The 17,912-nt window shown below is 34.9% G+C and overlaps 2 protein-coding genes across 6 annotated transcripts in view; one reads left to right on the top strand and one right to left on the bottom strand.

Moving 5' to 3' along the window:
* Window positions 1-17,912, top strand: part of LOC115333254 (centromere protein P) — a 166,212-nt gene that overhangs the window by 34,871 nt on the left and 113,429 nt on the right. The window lies entirely within an intron of this gene.
* On the bottom strand, window positions 7,872-17,553 carry OMD (osteomodulin). 3 transcript variants are annotated; one of them, XM_041118800.1, is made up of 5 exons: window positions 15,492-15,544; window positions 14,060-14,130; window positions 13,010-13,188; window positions 11,463-12,418; window positions 7,872-10,567 (listed from the first exon to the last, which is right to left on the bottom strand). In XM_041118800.1, exons 4-5 carry the CDS (start codon window positions 12,394-12,396, stop codon window positions 10,251-10,253), a joined length of 1,251 nt encoding a protein of 416 aa, XP_040974734.1. In that variant the 5' UTR covers window positions 12,397-12,418; window positions 13,010-13,188; window positions 14,060-14,130; window positions 15,492-15,544; the 3' UTR covers window positions 7,872-10,250. The 3 variants fall into 3 exon arrangements, with proteins under 3 accessions (XP_040974734.1, XP_029851795.1, XP_029851797.1); XM_029995935.2 differs by lacking the exons at window positions 13,010-13,188; window positions 14,060-14,130 and having other exon boundaries at window positions 15,492-17,553; XM_029995937.2 differs by lacking the exons at window positions 13,010-13,188; window positions 14,060-14,130 and having other exon boundaries at window positions 15,479-15,725.

The raw sequence follows: 17,912 nt of genomic DNA on the forward strand, positions 1-17,912 counted from the left end.
GGTGGATTTGCTGAGGAAAGGGACAAAAAAGTTGCAGTGTCAATACCATCTTACCATCCCTCATGGTTTCATGCATGTTTCAGAAGTACTGACAGCAGCTCTGCTTTGTACCTACCTCTTTCCAGCTGCCGCCCCGCCCCCCAAACATCCAGGTTAAGATTTCATTTGGCTCTGGGGCATCCATGTTTTTCCAATGCTTGAATGTAATCAAAGGACAAATGTTCTAAGGGAAAAGTATTAAGTATTGAAGCTGAAAGCATGATATAAAATATTAAATACATTTGTTATATTCTTATGAGAATTTATTTTGTAGGTACTGAAATCCTAGATTTCACAGCTATGTACATGGAATATCTTGGGAATAGCTTATTTTTTTCCATATATATGGCAATTTTTAAAAATGAGGGAAAATTACTAGATAAATGAGGCCTTGAAAATTTAGGAAGTCTTCATGCAAGAAGGCTCTTGCTTGTTTTGATCTGCAAGAGGAGAAGAGGCTTTGTCAAGCTAGAAGACTTTAGTAACAGCTTCTGCAGAAAACATTGTCAAAAGTCTGTGTTCATCAGGGTCACGATTTCAGTGGTATGCTTACCACAGAAATGTCTAATGTGTGTACTCACTGTTGTTATCCAAGCACTTATAAGAAACTCATGAACACTTACAAATACATTTGAGGAGTGATACGTTAAGTAATTACTTTGGCATGATGTCATCAAGGTTTACCTTACACTATAGTTTTACTGTCACTTTAAACTGTCAGTGCCAAATAAAGTAGTAGTCCTGTCCTGTCTTTCGTCTGCTTGTCATCCCTTGTGCCAGGAAGAAGAAAAAGTATCAACAAATAATTTCAGATAAAAATTGTTTTTATCTGAACATATAACAGATGTTCATATCGGCACAAGGAAGGGGATGGTACAAGTGACTGCAAATAAGGAAGGGATAGTATTGCTTCTTTCAGCAGCAATGCTGCTTTATTATTGCTCAAAATGACTTGAAATAACTACAATATCCAAATCATCTGAAATGAAAATGTGGTTCATATGCATTGGCAATAGGGAAGCTGACAGGAAGTATTCACTCTAGCAAGCAGAGTGTGCTTTCTAGGTATTGTTAGTGCTTAGAAGTTTGATATATAGGTATCTAGTTACAAGGATCGATGCACTTAGTTGTTTCTTTTCTGAATACCTAAACAAGCTCTGTTGTTAACTAATTGAGCTCCAGGTTTTGAAGAAAGCCTTGATAATGTGTTCATGGTATGCTTTCTGATTTGTCAGGTGTGCCTTTTTTTTTTAACCCATGATATCTCATTTTTGCTGACTGATTTCCCCACAAAATACTTTCACCTGAAATGTTAGGCATTTAAAATGGTTATTTTACTAATTGTCCTGAAACTGAATCCTGGCTTAAATTTGAATGGTAGTAATTTCCCTACAATTTTGTAAGGATATGAAATGTAGCTGAAGGTGTAAATGAAATATAACACTTATTTACTTCTGGCAGAGGGAATCCAAGTCGGTCTAACAAGGGACACTTGCTCTCTGGATTCTGCTTTCGGAAAAACTTAGCTTTAGGGGAAAAGGGTTGCATACAGAGTAAATGTAAAAATTGTTCCCCAGTGTTGCCTTCTATCAGGTTAGACAATGAAGAATAAAAGGCTTTTAGAAGAGAAAAAGAGAGAAGTTGAATGGGTATGGATGGCAGATGTAGGAAAGGTATGGGAGAGCAAGACAAAAATGAAGGTAACTATCCAAACTATATGTGTTGCTGATTAAATCTTCTTCAGCATCTAGGAAGGAATCTAGCGTTTAGAACTGTTTATATGTCAAGAGCAGGTAAAGCAAAAAATCAAGCCGAAAATATCCTAGAGGAACTGAGGAAAGGTCTTGTTTTGCAGGCAGACAATCAGGTTTTGTGAATTATTTGAACTGGCTGATGTCCAGCTCAGTCTATTTATCTTGTACTTGAAGTGGCCTCATACATTCTGCCCTGCTCAGAGCTTCAGTATGACTAGTTCATTTCTGTTCTCACCTTTCTACTAATACTTCAAAAGACAGATCAAAAAAGAAACCAAAGTTTTCCTTAAAAACTAATCACGCAGGTGCAGACTGCAAAAGCTGCCACGAGCAGTTCTTATCCATTGTTTGTTGCCAGAGAAAATGACACCAATTTAAATGGGAGGGCAATTCTCTTTATTTTCTGTGGGTTTCAGCAAAAACCAGTTCTCATAGGTGTGCTAGCATGTTAATTACCTTTTACCATGTTAGTATTTAGCACTTTTTACTTAATCCTCAGTAGCTTAGTACAAAATGATAGGAGAGCACTTTTCTGTACTACTTGTAGCATTGCTTTGAAATGCTGTAATGTGTTTTACAATGGTACTGAGGGCTGGTTGCTGATAATTCTCCGTGTGAGGCACTTACATCTTGTTCCTGGTAAACCCCTGCAAGGCACTGAAGAACTGATGGACCTAAAAAGAGCCAGATTACCAGATGGGGGTAGCCTTTCCTCTCTGTAAGGTTGGTTGGAAATTACTTCCCCAGGGTGCCTGTAGGAATTACGTGGATGCAGGGACTGGCACTGCCATTATAAAGACTTGTGATTGTGTAATGGGAGTCAGAACACTAGGAAGAGGAAAAAAAATGGGGGGGGGGCAGGCCTTATCTCTGGGGTGCATGGGTTAAGAGGGCTATGAGGCAGCACTAGGGAGAGTGCTGTAAGGTTGCTGTCAAGATATTCCTTATGAAATAAACAAAAGCTGAGATTTTAAAAAAATTTTAAATACTCAGGTTTGTTCTATATTTAGGCAAAGAAAGTGTATTTTTGCAGCTGCTTAAAGACCTTGGCTTTCATCTTGTATCATAGTCTCTAAAGGACAATATTGGCAAGTTCTGTAGTTTCTGGGGTTTATTGTTTTTAAGTGTTCTTGGAAGAAAGAAGTATGGATTGTTGCTTAGCTTACTTACGCCTGATGAACATTGGGAATCACTTATACAGAATGTTCGTTAGTGTCTTCTCTTGGCTAGAAATATGTCTGTGACAGAATGACATGGGGACAAATGAGGAAAGCTTTTAATGACTTCTGGGCATTTATAGACCCAGACACAATGCTGAGTTTTCTTTTGTATGTGATTTTTTTGCTCCATGTGGAAGGTAATATGTTCAATATTCCTTAGCGTATCTTTTGTATGAAGTGTGCTTAAACACTTTAAAATGTTGACCAGCTGCTTTGGATTGGAATAATTATAATAGAAAATGTTTTACAAAGTAAAAGGTAGCTATTGAACCAGCTTGATAACATGTTCAAAATAAACTGCAAGCAGTGAAACATGGATTTACTGTTAAAGAGAGCAAAGGCATGAAGTGATGTTAAAACTGAACTCAGTGTTTGCCTTTTAGTTTAGTCTTTTTCTAACCTATAACTTGAGTATTCTGGATTGTTCTCTACATTATTTTCTTCTTCTAAAATACAGGCCTTTTATTCTTGACTGATTGTGTGGCCTGATTAATTTTACCTTCTAAAATTATTTTTGTCTCTTTGACGGTACAGCTGCATGTTTTGACTGCTGCATCTATGTGTGATATGGAACCTCTGACTCTTGCATCTCCTTCTGCTTTTTGTTGGGATCCTGATACAGGGGTGTAAAAATATTTTTAAGGCAGTTTAATGTCTGTGCTTGTGCTGAGGCTGCATTCATTCTGGGAGCAAAAAGCCAGAGTACCCAAAGGGGAGGAAACAGTCTTCTGGTTTGTTCTTGAGCAATGCACAGAAATAGGACTGAAGGTGATACTGTAGAAGAGTTGTTGTGTAATATTAAGCAAAGTATATTCCAATTCAGCATCCTTGAGGGATGGAGGAGGGTTCGGAGGTGGTATTAAATGTAAAATAAATGGTCATCATGTCTTACAGAGAAAACTTAGAACATTCCTAAAGATTCAAAATGACCAAAAAAGTAACGGAGATGAAATAGTTATATGTAAACACCTCGAGTATTTTTATGAAAAGTTGCAATTATTTCCAAGGCTCAGTGAATTAGATTAAGTTTAGGTCACTGTTAGGTCCACCAGCTGCAAAATAGAGACAGCTGCAAAATGACCTTGTGATTGTATGAACATCCTTCCATATGTTTCTGATTTATAATCAGAATTTTTTAAAGCTGAAGACATTACCTTTATTCCTTGCATTTCTGGAAAAGAAAGAGACTCCTTGTATCAGTTACTGTTATAAATGGATGAAGCACATTTTAAAAATCATGCAGAATAGTAAACAGAAATCAAACTACAGTTAAAAAATACAAATGGTAACTAGAGGAATAGTACTGTCTGCTATTTACCCAGACTTCTCTGTTGAACATAGGTTTTCTTGAACTTTGCCTATATATCATCAGTTATATCCTGAATCAAAAATCAACCTACTTCAAATTATTAAAATTTCTTAGAATTCCTTCCTGAACTGACATTACTTCTTTATAACAATATTGTCATTTGTTGAGAGTCATTACTATGTCTACAGGGACACTAAAGTGAAGGGCTCCAAGACTTATTGGCCTTATATGTATTTTACTTCTATGTTCCTGTCATCTGTTCCTTATGTTATTCATAGCATCTACTTTACTCTCTGTGTTTATGGCTAATCTTCATATTTATCTATTTTTTTTTCCTTGTATTGTAGTTTATAATAGGGAAACGTTGATTTGTTTTTTTCTCTGTAGGTGATGAATTTATGCAATGAATTACAAGATTAAGGTGTTATTTATTTTCTTTTTAAATTAGGTTGTTAGAAATGTAAATTTGGGGCAAAATAGTTTATAACATTATGTGATAAATGTGTGTATTTGTGGAGTTCCATAACTTCCAATAGTGTATACACAATTTGGTTTACAGCTGAAAAGTTCATACCCTTCCAGTAGTTTTGGACAATGACTGCGAAATCTCTTTTCAGTGTATAGTTTTTTTGTCAAAATAGTATGTTTTCCTTTCGCGTTTTTCAGGTAGGAAATTCCTATGTTTATTGCTTGCAATGATCAAGTTGGGAAACAAAGAAGGAAATTGATTCATATTGTAACAGTGGAATGTGAATATGTTCAAAGAAGTCAGAAAACTTGAAATGTAAACCATCTGTTTTCTATATAGGAGTTTCTTTCCTAATCCATGTAACTTTCACTATAGAAATACTGAAATAAAAATCTCAAAGTAAGCCTTAAAAGTATTAAATACCATCAACAACAAAAAATGGAAAAAAGGCAAAATACATTCCCACTGTTTTGAGGTTAAAGAAAGAAACGTAGACAGTTGGATTAAACTACTGTTATTTCGCTTTCTTTATTTTGATTTTTACAATAACCTCTTATGGTATAGATTTTGTGGGGAAAAAAAAGTTCGTCACTTTTGTTGTAGTTTTGAGAGATTTAATTTTGTGCATTAATGTTTAGTCATAACTGAATATTTTCCACAGATCTGTGAGGCTTTTCCCTATAGATTTACATGGGTATCAAAATGTTCTATAGTGCGCTAATACAACCTTGCTAATTATTATGCACTCTGAATAATGCTGATAATATTTAGCTTAGAGTTAAGAAGGTTCCATCCTTCTTTACACAGATAAGACTTGGAAAAGATGTCTTTTCAGAATAGTTTGTCCAAAGCTGAAAGTAGAACTGAGATTTCATTTTTCTCAGTTGCTGTGTTTCTGGTTATGTTTCTGTTAGTGTTTTAATTAGGATTAGGAACGCATTTTTGAAACGAATCTCCTGATAACCCCAATTTACTGCACCTTGATTCACATCACAGTGCTCTTTGAAGTATGTGGACTATTCTTTTTGGATGTGACAAACCAGAAGATGTATGTATTCAGGGGTGCACCTGATGTGCTGCAGCTGCTAATGGATTTTAATTAGTGGCTAGGGCCAGTCTGAAGTAAAGCTTCTCTCCCTCAAAATAAAGCGAGTGGGTCTCATGGCCTCATCACAAGTATTTTGCTCCACTGATCCACCCTAGTGCTTCACCTTCATTGCTAATGCAGACACAGTGTTCTAAACCAGATCAAGCTTTGTTTCTGTATTTACTGACTGCTGTAAATAAAGTAATGAAGCTGTTTAATACTTGTTAAGTTTTGCTGTTACTGATAAAATAGGTAGCATTTTAATGCATGTTTAATTTTTAGTTTGTGAATCTATTTCCTGCTTAAAAAGACTATAGAATATTCTGAAAATAAGTACCAGAGCAAACATGAAGCAAATATGCTTTGATACTAAAAATCTACGTGGTTATGTAGTCATATAATTTGGTTTATACAGAGCTCCACACTTACATGGCTAGGCTGCTTTGTGTACTTGAATCAGTAGGGTTGTCTGTCTGCTACAGAACACTGCACCATTGTAGATGTGCTGTTCCCAAATTTAATGAGCTAGAATATGCCTTGGCATATAACCATGGTTGGTAGTGCTTTAAAAAAAGTTTAAAATTGACCTATATCAAGGTAATAAATGTTTACTAGTAGTGGAGAGCACTACCAGCATGTTACCACAGTCAAGGACAGTGAGAACATAGAACTGGGTGTGGAATTCAAAATAGAAGTTAGTGTACAATATCCTGTCTCCAACAATGGCCATAAGCATATGCTTTGGGAAGACTGAGAATAGGACAAGCATGTATGATTCTTGTCTCATCCTGTCTCCAAATATTCTTCCATTCTCCAGCTATTTTCAGCTCAGCACTTTTCTACCTACTGTCCTTTGTCTGTTTAACAACCTATAATGGATCTCTTCCAAGAAATACAATTCCTTATCCAGTCTTCCTTTGAAACCACAAATAAAATTGCTGCTGCATCCGCTGTATTCTCAGGCGTGCGGTTTATTGAGCTGACTACTCATTGCTTACAAACTTTTGTTTGTCTAGTTTGTACCTGGTACATACTAGCTTCATTTGATGGCTCCTTGCTCTTGTACTGGAGCAGTTGATCCCTGGACCCATGCTGTCTATGCAATACTTTAATTTTGTGGGTATCTCCTATATCTCCCCTTAGCGATCTCTTTTTCTGAACTGGGGAGTTTGAGCCTACTCAGTGTTGCTTATATAGAAGCCATTCCTTACCTTTGGTGACCTGATTACCTTTCTCTGATCTTTTTCTAATTATGCCATATGTAGAGATTATAACTACCTGAAGGGCTTGGAAAGCAATAGTGTGTTTAGTATCTGGGTGAGCCATAAATTTATAGCAGCATCATGATGTCTCTTGTTTTCTATTTCTCTAGTTACTCTCTACATTTGAGTTTCCTTTTTACTGCTACTAGGTGCTAAGCCAGTGTTTTCACTGAACTGTCTGTTACTACTTCTGAGTCTTGCTCCCAAGTAGTGGTGGTGAGGTCATGCTTCATTAGTTTTTATGTGAAGGTAGTATCATCTTTTCCATGGATATCACTTTTCATTTAACAATGTTGAATTTCATTGCCTATGTTAGCATACTGAGGTCCTTTTGCAGTCATTCTTAATTGGCGCTTAGCAATCTTTGTTGTCATCTCACTTCTCAGCCCAATTTGTCTATCTTTTGCAAGTATATTAAATTCAATAAATTCAAGCACAGGCCCTTTGCAAAACTCCCGCCGGTGGGCTCCCTCCACAGCAAGAACTGACCATTTATTCTTACGCTGTTCTTACATTTTATTTGATTTTGTCCGTGCTGTCACCTATGTGGCAGCTTAGTTTCCTTAAAAACCTTTCAGAAATTTTTGTAGGCTGTGTGGACCGGGATCTCCCTTTTCCACCTCCTTCATGATTCCTTCAAAGAACTCCAAGAGATTTGCAAGTTAAAAACATCACAGCTTTTACAGAAGCCATGCCCAGTCTTACCAGAGCAAATTGTATTTATCTAGGTATCCATTAATTCTGTGCTTTATTATAACTTCTCATTTCTCTAATACAGACATAAGGCTAGCAAGTCTTTAGTTCCCTGACCACCGTAAAATCTTTTTAAAAGAATAGCATTGTATTTGCCACAAATGAGATACAATAATGTTAATTGAATGAAAAGTGAGTTATGATGCTTCTAGTTGTAATACAATTCTCATGTTCCATCTGAATGAGTTTAATGTAATAAGACAGCTCTAAAGTTTTCAATAATTAAAGGCAAACTGATAAGCTTCAAGAAATGTATATAACTAGTTGCTACAAAGTCAGTCTTTAATTTTACTTTAAAGCTAAGCTTTGCTTCATATATGTTTTTAAAAAACAGAGTTTGTGATAAAAGATACAATACTCGTACTGTATTTGAATAGTGTTCCTCTTTAAGCTGAGAAAGCCTTTTAAAAAAGCCCGTATTTAGTTTTGCATTTTGTGCACTATTCAGTTACACTTAAAATCTGAAGTAGATGAAAAGTTATAAAGGTTCCCTAAGGTTAATATACTGCATGTTTTTATTAATAAACCTATAAAGTTATAGATATTTAAATTTATGTGTATATAATTTGATAAAGAGTATTTAAATAAAGTAATGAATAGATACATATATTCCTCCTTCATGAAGGCAGAGGTACTTGAGGTTTGTAAATGTCAATAAACTTTTTTTTTTTAAAAGAGAGGAAGATAAATTCTGCAGAGCTGTACATTTGTGGGGAGACCATAAAATACTTTGCCATGAATATTATGTCTGTTCAGAAAGTAGATAAGGAAAAGGGGAAGGAGAGAGAAAATAGATTTTTGAGTTAGTTGACCTAAGACCCACAGCTTAATAATGATATCATAAATTTTGTTTCCACAAATTTTTATAACCAGTTGTTCTTAAAGACTATATATGTTCTTAAAGGTTATATTCATGGGCTTATGAGGAAGTTCTTTCAATTAACAAAAAGCATCATTAAGTATTTTCATTTTGTTAATATTTTAGTTGTTGCATCAGAAACCAAAATATACTAAGATGGGCTTCAAAAAAATAAGTGAAATTATAAGACAGAAAACTAAACCTGTCTGAAACTTTTTAGAAATTCTAATACAAAGTTGCTCACATAATTTTATATAGCCTTTTTAGTTTTCCTACACTTAAAGTATAATGTAAAAATGGTAGCATGATGTATGGCTCTATTTCTTGCATTCATTTGTTTTTCTTATTGAAAATGATGATTCTTTGTCACTGCTAACAAAGATTTTATCGGGGAAAAAACGCTGAAAAATAAAGAATTTATATAAAACAAAAGCAGTAAAGTGCCCTATAACATTATCTTACCCTGTAGTTATTTGGATCTGTTTCTAGGCATAGAAGACACAATGAAAAACTTTGCATAGCTCAAATAGTGTATTGCTTAAAGCATTTGTTTTCTACTTTGAAGCAGAATATAGCTAATTGGTGTTAGTTATGGAGAGGGATAGTCTAAATTAATAATTTAAAAAACCTGGGATGCTACAATTTCTACCTGTTCTACTTGATGAACAAGTCTAATAAAAAGATTACATTACATTTTTAGGTGCCTTCTAAAATAACACAGACTAAAGCATAGGTAAAATGTTAGTACTATGCTTCTGTTGTATTAATGCACATCCTTTTCCCTAGATCATGAGACCTTTGGTAAAAGGTCATTTATTGCCTATATTGCTCATCAGCTAAAGTCTTCTTTGAGAGAGTTGTGATAGTTGAGGTGCAAGCTGAGAAGTAAATATTATAATACACCTTGGCAGGACACTGCAAACATAATATGAGGAAGATTTGAAACTGAAAGTTTATGTTTTTCATGTCCAATCAGAAATTGGAAGAAGAAACATCTGTATTCTTGGAGAATGTGGAGGAACCTTGTGGAACTAATTTTGTGATTTTACCCTCCTGTTCTTTTCTCTAGTGTGTCTATTTTCTACTGCTGTCAGTAGGAGGTATAGCTGGATGGATTTTTTTTTTTGGTCTTATCCACTTGTTCCTATTGAGCATGACATTGATTTGTATTAAAGTAATTTTGCAAGTTGGATCACTTTAGAACATAGAAGCTTTTTCAGGTCAATTTTCTTCAGCTTAGGCTGCCCACCCAAGGAGGAGTCTATCATCAATCCAGGTTATATATCAGACTGCTTTCTAGTGCTGAGGTGAGTGCTCTTTGCTCCTAGTATTATGGTTTTTACTACATCAATAATGGGACATTTTCCTACACTAAAATCCTATCTCCACTTTATAGATATATCTTAAATATCCCAAACTATCCAGCTGTTCTAAAATGGATATGAATACCCTGCAACTAAGGAAAAGTTCCCATGTATACTCATTAACAATGATTACTTCACTGAAAGTAAGGATGAAAGTAGTGGTCTGCTTCACGATCTTCTTCAGTTTCATGATCATGTGTTTCATGATCGTCTTCTGCTTCGTCGTATTCTTCTGGTGATAAAAATCGTCGAAATACTGGTATTCTTAGCTGAGTTGACTTGTTGACATTAACATTTTGTTCGCCATAATAAATGGTTCGAATGTGAGGGAAACAAAAGAATGCATATGTGCTTATTGGAATTGTAAGCTTATTTTGGTCCACCCGTATATAGGTTAATTGGTTGGTGTTCATTGGATCAATAGATGGACACATCAAAGTAACATTTATGACTGTAAGAGAGAGAAAAATATTAATTAAAATACAGAAAACAGTTGTATTTAAGACCTATTGCAAAAGTGAAACTTATGTTTTGAAATATAAAATGGAAAATATTTTTGCAGTGCACATATTAATATAACCCTTCCCTGTGTTTTAAATTGGTTTTGTAAATGACAGTGCAACAGTTCTGGGGTTTGCAAAGTATGAGGTTGTGGGGTAAAGAAAAAAATAAATATGACTACCACTACAATTTGTCATTACTATTTTAGGTGAATGGAATATTATCATAATGCCTTTTCTCTGTATGTTTTTATCAATTTGATCAAAATCAGAAGCAATTTTCAAAAGGTTTTAGCTCATTATATGAAAAACTGGTATTAACTTTTACAAAAAATTGCAAATTAGGGGTAAGGTGCAAAAATTAAATCCTTTCTAATTTCACTGGTTTGGTCTTAACTAATGGAGGATGTGTATACACTGCATCTTGGAGAAGATGGGATGATATTCTTCCTGCACTGTAAGCTGATCAAAAGCTACATGGCTGCATATGCTCTGGAGAAGTACAGAGTGTATGAACTCTGAGTCAGTGCCACATTAACTGCTAATAGCTCAAGCTCACCACTCTGCAAAGAAGGACATCAGAGTATCTCTTGAACAAGGTGCAAATTTGGATGACTGCTGGATTCTGTGTTTGGTTTATACATGACTTAACTGAGCAGCTGTAAGGTGGCAGGTCCTTGAAACCAAGGACACAACAGCAGAGACGTTTCTGATAGTTTCTTTTGATGTAGGCTAAAAGTTCTTTCTGGATGGTAAGGAAAATACACCGAACTCACCCCCCTCCCACAACCAATGCCAAAATCCACTGAGTTTTTTGCTTTTAAAGAATTGCAACCATCAACATACTTTCAATGTCATTGTCTTCAATATACAAATGCTGCAAACTTCTTGGAATATAGAATACTTGTTTCAATTTGTTATGTCCAAGATTAAGTTCTAGAAGGTTGGGTAAATTAAAGGTGTTGCGTGGAATGTTCTGCAGGTTATTGTGGGACATTCTTAGAGCAATGATTTTTGGAAGTCTCTTGAAATAGTTTTCTGGAATATAAGAAATGGAGTTATTTTCAAGAGAGAGATACATAAGTGATGATGGTAGATCAGGAGGCATAGTCTGTAATTTGTTGTTGCATAAGTTGAGCTGCATTAAATTTTTCATGTTTGAAAAGGGTTTTCCTTTGAGTACTGAGTCGTCAAGAAAGTTATTGCAAAGGTCAAGCATGGTTATGTTGGGTAATCCTTCCAACGCGTTTCCAGATAACCGAGAAATCTTATTGAAACCAAGGAGGAGTCTCTCTAGAGAGCTGGGGAGAGGGAATGGAAATTCTTCTAATTCATTATGTTGTAAATGAAGTTGCACTAAGTTTGAAAGTTTGGCAAAAACACCATGGTCAATCATATGAAATTTAATTTTGTTGTAGCTGAGGTTAATTTCTCTTAAGAAGGTAACATTAGTGAATGGTCCTGCAGGCACAGCTTCAATATCGTTGTTTTGCAGATAAAGTTGTTGGACATGACGAGGGATATTTGGTATTGTCTTAAGTTTACGATGATCACAGTACATTGATAGCGGAAAAGCTGGTGGACAAAAGCATTCTCTGGCGCACTCAACTGGAAAAGGAAAGCGAGGAACTTCAGCTTGTGTGTTTGGATTAAAATAATACGGATGCTGATGATCTGGCTCCTCATCATACTCATCCTCAAAATCATAGTCATCATATTGGCAAAAGACCATAGCAGCCCAGAGGAGGTGAATGATTGATAGCTGGCTCATAATCCCCATATTTAAATTTGTATGTTGTATCCTGTTGATGAGAAGGAAATACAAGTTTATTAGATAGTCATAAAGTAAATCACATATAAGTTTCAGTTTTAAGAAGCAGGAGTATAAAGTAAGTAGAATAATGCATTTTTTTGGCAACACTGTCAGTGACATTATTAGCAAAAGCAAGTTTTAATCTGTATCTTCCAAGAAAACAGCTGTAAACAAATACATCATCCTTGAGGTAAACGTAAGTTTTCTTGTCTGACTTCAAACAATGAACAGCTTTCTACCTGTGCTGTGCTGGTTACCGAAGGATACCGTAACAGTTGGGAGTAGAAAAAAATGCCAGCCTTCATTCTGTTCTCACTTTAATTTACTATGGAGAAGTTGCAAAAGGACTTTTATATAAAGTGGTATAGTCTGGGGTATGTACTGGACATTTGAGTTGTTGCATTCTTTCCAGTCTAGTGGGTTAAGCATCAGCCGTACAAGTCAGTTTTAAATGGGTGCAGATGGAATTCTTGAGCAACGTTTCTTCCTTAGACGTTTGGAAACATAGATAGCCTTATTAAACTCTGTCAAGATGAAAACACTTTTGGAAATGTATTAGTTATTCTTACTATGAACTTACACTGCACAGGTGGTGCATGGTCAATATCATAGAAGTGTTGTCTGGAAGGGACTTTTGGTGATTGTGTAGTCCAGTCTGGTGCTCCCAAGTGTTTCCACCTCCAACAGTAGATTACGTCAGCCTAGACTTTGTCTGGGTGAGCCTTGAAAAATCTTCAAGGGTGGAATTCCAGCATATCTCTAAATAACCCAAGTTAATGTTGTACTACACTCGTTGTGAGTCTTACTAAGCATCCAAGCCATGGCTTGTGTCTATTCTTTTTTTAAACAAAGTTATTTTTGTTAAAAAAATATATCCTCAACTAAGGTGAGGTGATTGCAGGATTATTTCTATAAATACAACAGTGAAATAGATTACTTTGAAATATCGTATTTTATGTAAAATAGAAATTTACATGGCATTGGTGATTGTATGTTCTGTGGCATTCTATGTTGGTTTTCTATTATTTTCTGCAAAACATGTCTGACAGTGCAATGTGTTAATGATGAAAATTTAATTTTTCTGTTCCCATCATTTAATCAAATCACATACAACTCAACCATTGTGTACTTCGCATCATGAAAAATCTTCATTGATAAAAAGTTTTCTTTATAGTCTTCCTATGCTTCTGTAATCACATGTTCTTTATAGACATGAACTAATTTACCTTCAAAGTACCTTTCTGAGGTGAAGTACTGATGTTGTGAAAGACAAATAATTTGCATGTCAAATTTCTGATGCTAAGAGCCAGACTAACATTTTAGAGCACTTTATGCAGTCAGAGGAACCCTATTATTTGGCAGAATTAGTTGTGAATTATGTCAAGCTGTTCAACTTAAACAACAGATGAGTCAGAACGTGACATTGCAGGTCAAAGCATATAAATCATGGAAAATTTTAAGAGATTTTGCTCAGTATAATATGGGAACCCTGAGGCAGAGGAAAGCAGATATTCTCAGGGTTTTTTGTAATCACATTCATGTTTCTTAATCGGGGGACTCTCTTTCTTTTCTTGATGCTCTTAGTATTTTTTTACCAAACACAATCAGTAACAAAGGAGATGAGACTTACAATTTCCTATGCTTGATAGTGGTGATTGATGCCTAATGCATGATGTATTCTACAGATTGAATGAGAGAATCCTAAGGAAAAAAGTAGTAAGAAAATAATGGAATTTAATACATCCTCGTGATCTTCCTGTGTTGCACACAGCCCTTGTGTGACAATGGCTGGGTGAAATGATTTGTGGTATTGTCTAACTTGCATTTCTAACTTTGTATCATTTGTATTTGAATGCTCCTTTAATCAAGTTTCATACTGGTTAAAATCTTAAAAACAGGTTTGAATGGAGTTAGTTGTTTGGAACCCCACTGTAGGTAGGTCCTTAGCAAAGCGAGGATCTCCATATCCCTACAGCATCATCAGATGTCTGAGCTAATTAAGTAAATAGCAGAAATATATCTACACAGAGAACAGCCTTGCACTACAAGCATTCCATAAATGCACTATGCTGATAAACTTTGCAGATGCTGGGTTGAGAAGCAATACTGTACTTCAGGAGGAATTAATTGGTTTTCAGATTTCAGGCAGTATGTATTGGGAGAATACCTTATTACCATATTTCTAACTTCTGATCAGACCTGTTGGTGTCTACTTACAGAAAATCTGTCTCTAAATCCTGTGACTTGATTCTGTTTTTCACGAACAGATCCTTGAACAACCTGTACGCCATGCCTATTTCATGTTCTGGTTTCCTTTTGATTCCTGTTACTCCTTCTCAGTTTCAGTCTAGAACTTTAGCTTCACTTTCTTGTTCTCTTCTCTCAGCACTTCTGCTAGGTGTCACAATTTACAATTAATAATTTTGGTTCTCAGTACCACAGTAGTCCTTAGAAACCAGGAGGAACAACTTAGGAAAGTCCTCCTCAGTTTGAGGAAAAAGCTTACTTTAGCCTTCATGGAATTGATTCATTTGCCATGTAGACAATGTGAAGAGAACTACCATCACTTGAGATGGAATGATAAGTAATAGGTACCAAAGTCTCTTGCTGGTTTTATGGAGAGAGAGAGAGGAGCTGGTATTTGGGGGGATTTTTTTTACACCTTGGCTGTAGTTGAGTGCATTTTTGTAGAATAGTAACTGTCTTGCCAGGCTTGCAAGTCATGTCTCAAAGCACTGAGGTACTAACACTTCTTCATGAAATATTTCTAAGAATTTAACTAGCTTTAAAACAAAGAAACATGTCAGGTGAAACTTGATAATGGGGTAAGCAAGTCAGATGCACACAATATGATACACTGCATACTTACAAAGTTGAAAGAAAATAGAAAATGTTAAAAAGCATGATTCTCTAGTATCTGTAATAAACTCAAAGTTTAGTGACTGTATTTGTAAACAGAGTACTAGCTGAAAGCTAAAAATTATATAACATGCATGAATCACTCTTAACTGCAAAAATAACACAATCGTTTCGTTTTATTCCTGCTTACCAAGAAAACTTACTCTTTGGAAGTCTGTGAAGCTCAAGTTGTAGAGGGCAGCAAGTTATTGTGCTGGTGAAATCATCTGAGAAATAGTCTAACACAGCTGGAGGAACAAAAGATCTCTCTAAGCCATGTTTTGTGGTGAGGAGCCTTGTGGGAAGGCAAAGCAAAATAATAGCCTTAGCCCCTCTTCTGATTTGCCAGTAAAAAAAAAAAAAAAAATTTTGTGCCACATCATCAGTTACTGTAGATGCTGTGCCATAAGTCTATGAAGTGGTTTCTCCTTTTGTTAAAATCACTTCAAAATTATTTGCAAGATTCTTTCAGTGTTTTAAGTTCCCATTAAAAAAAAATTGAGAGAGTAAGACTTAAAAAAAATATTACAGAGGTCGTTAGTTCATAGTGCAGTTTAAACTACAGTGATTCAGTTATGCAAAGGATTTGTCCTCTGGAGGATGAAGTTAAGAAACAGTAAAAAATTAACTTTATCAAGATTGAGGGAAAGCGTTGTGCTATAGAAAAGCTCCTATGAACATCTTCCATTTTACACTTTTTTCCCCTCCACAATCCATATTTCCTGTTTCCTTCCTGCAAAGTAGTTGTGCTGTACAGTGCTGTTGGTATAGTGTACTTCTCAGTGTTGTTTTAAAGTTGTAGTTCAGGATTCACAGTAAGTTTCCAACATGTTTTTGCTAAGTTGTATAGAAAGAGCATGAATCTTCTTATAAAAAAGACAGGTATGACTTAACATATAAACCTTTTTACTGAAGAAAAATATTTTCCATAGCTTTTAAGAGGGAGGAAAAAAAGGCATGGTTATCTGCTTTTGCTGCTATATGGTACTTAAATAACTGTGATATATGCAAAAAATGGAGAAAAAGGACATTTTTTTTGTTGAAGTGAGACACTGTTCTGGATTAGTTGTATGATTTATCAAAAGCGTTTAATTATGCTTTTGATTTGGTAAAATAATTACATTATTTCAAAATCTATTCACAAGGAAGAATCTGGTTCTTTAAAAAGCGTAAGTGCCTTAGAGCTATCATATTTGAGAAAATAATGCAATAGTAAGTTTTACTTCTTTTTTTGTCTTTGAGCTTCCTGAAGCTGATGATTTGCTTGACCTTTTCAAGTTTCCTCTGTAACACTGAGGACAAGAACATTGTTTAAGAAGATAAATCATGCATGATTCTAACATTTGGGATATAAAGAAAAGCACCAGAAGTCACGACCAAAATAATATTGTAGGAGTTGGCAATACTGGAACTAAAATAAAGCAGTCATGTATTTACGTAGAGAATACAAGAAAGAAGTTGAAAGAATAAAATTAAAACTACATAATCCTTTAACAGTACTGTAAATAGTTGGATAGCTGGATTGTGCCACTAAACTTATAATACTAAACAACAAAAATAATTGATTTTTAAAACAATTAGAATACATTCATAATGATAAATTAAAAAAACCCACCACGTTTGTTACGCAAGTTAGTAAAAACATTATTTGCTCCTACAAAGTTGGGAGTTTTAAGCACAAGACAAAGAACATGGTGCAAATTTTTGGAAGCTCTGTTATATTAACAGTTCTAACTAAAAACATATGCAAAAACTAAAACTATTTTCTCTAAACATAAAAATTGGACCAAATTAGAATTTTAATTTCATACCTGATACTTTTCTATTGTTTTCTACTACTGATTGTGACCCAGATCCTCTTAAGCTATCAGGAGACTTAAAATCTCATGATGTGTTTAAAAATCCATGGTGGCAGAGCAAAAGAGTCAGTCCTTCTGAAAAATTGTAGCAAAGCTCTTGATTTAAAGCATATTTAGCTGCAGAGGATGATGCAGATCTAGCCATGGGATATATTAAGACTCAGTTTCTTTCTTTTTTGTTGCATGAGCTATCTTGGATACAAACAAGTCTATACTTTGTGATCTTGGTCAAGTTGTATGGTTTGATCTTCTCTTTTCATTTTAGGTGTGGTAGGAATTTTCTTACAAGGAGGATAATGAGAGGATTAAATTTAACATCATTCATGTAAGACTTCTTGTTTCACAGGCTGTGACAAATTTATTAAGTTTTCAATGTGTTTTGGTTTTTATTTTTAAAAAAATGTTTCATAAGGAGTTATTTTTACTGTTGAACTTGTGAATTTTTTTCATCATTTTATTTATGCAGTTGTGATGCAAAGTGAGATGTGTATCAAGCTAGAAGTCAGAGTTGGCTTGAAACTAATTTATTTTCTTAAGCCAGACTTGGATGGATCCTTTTTGTAAATTAAAATGTTTGAAATCTTACCATCTTCATTAACTGCATTCAACTTAACGAGACTTGTTAGCTTTTTCAACTTTGATTCTGAACTGAAGGCTTAAGAAAGGAGACTGTTCTAATGTTTTGTGATTTTGGGTTTGTTTAGCTAGTTGAGTAGCAGTCAATTT

Source organism: Aquila chrysaetos, chromosome 20, assembly GCF_900496995.4.
Source record: "Aquila chrysaetos chrysaetos chromosome 20, bAquChr1.4, whole genome shotgun sequence".
Taxonomy (NCBI): domain Eukaryota; kingdom Metazoa; phylum Chordata; class Aves; order Accipitriformes; family Accipitridae; genus Aquila; species Aquila chrysaetos.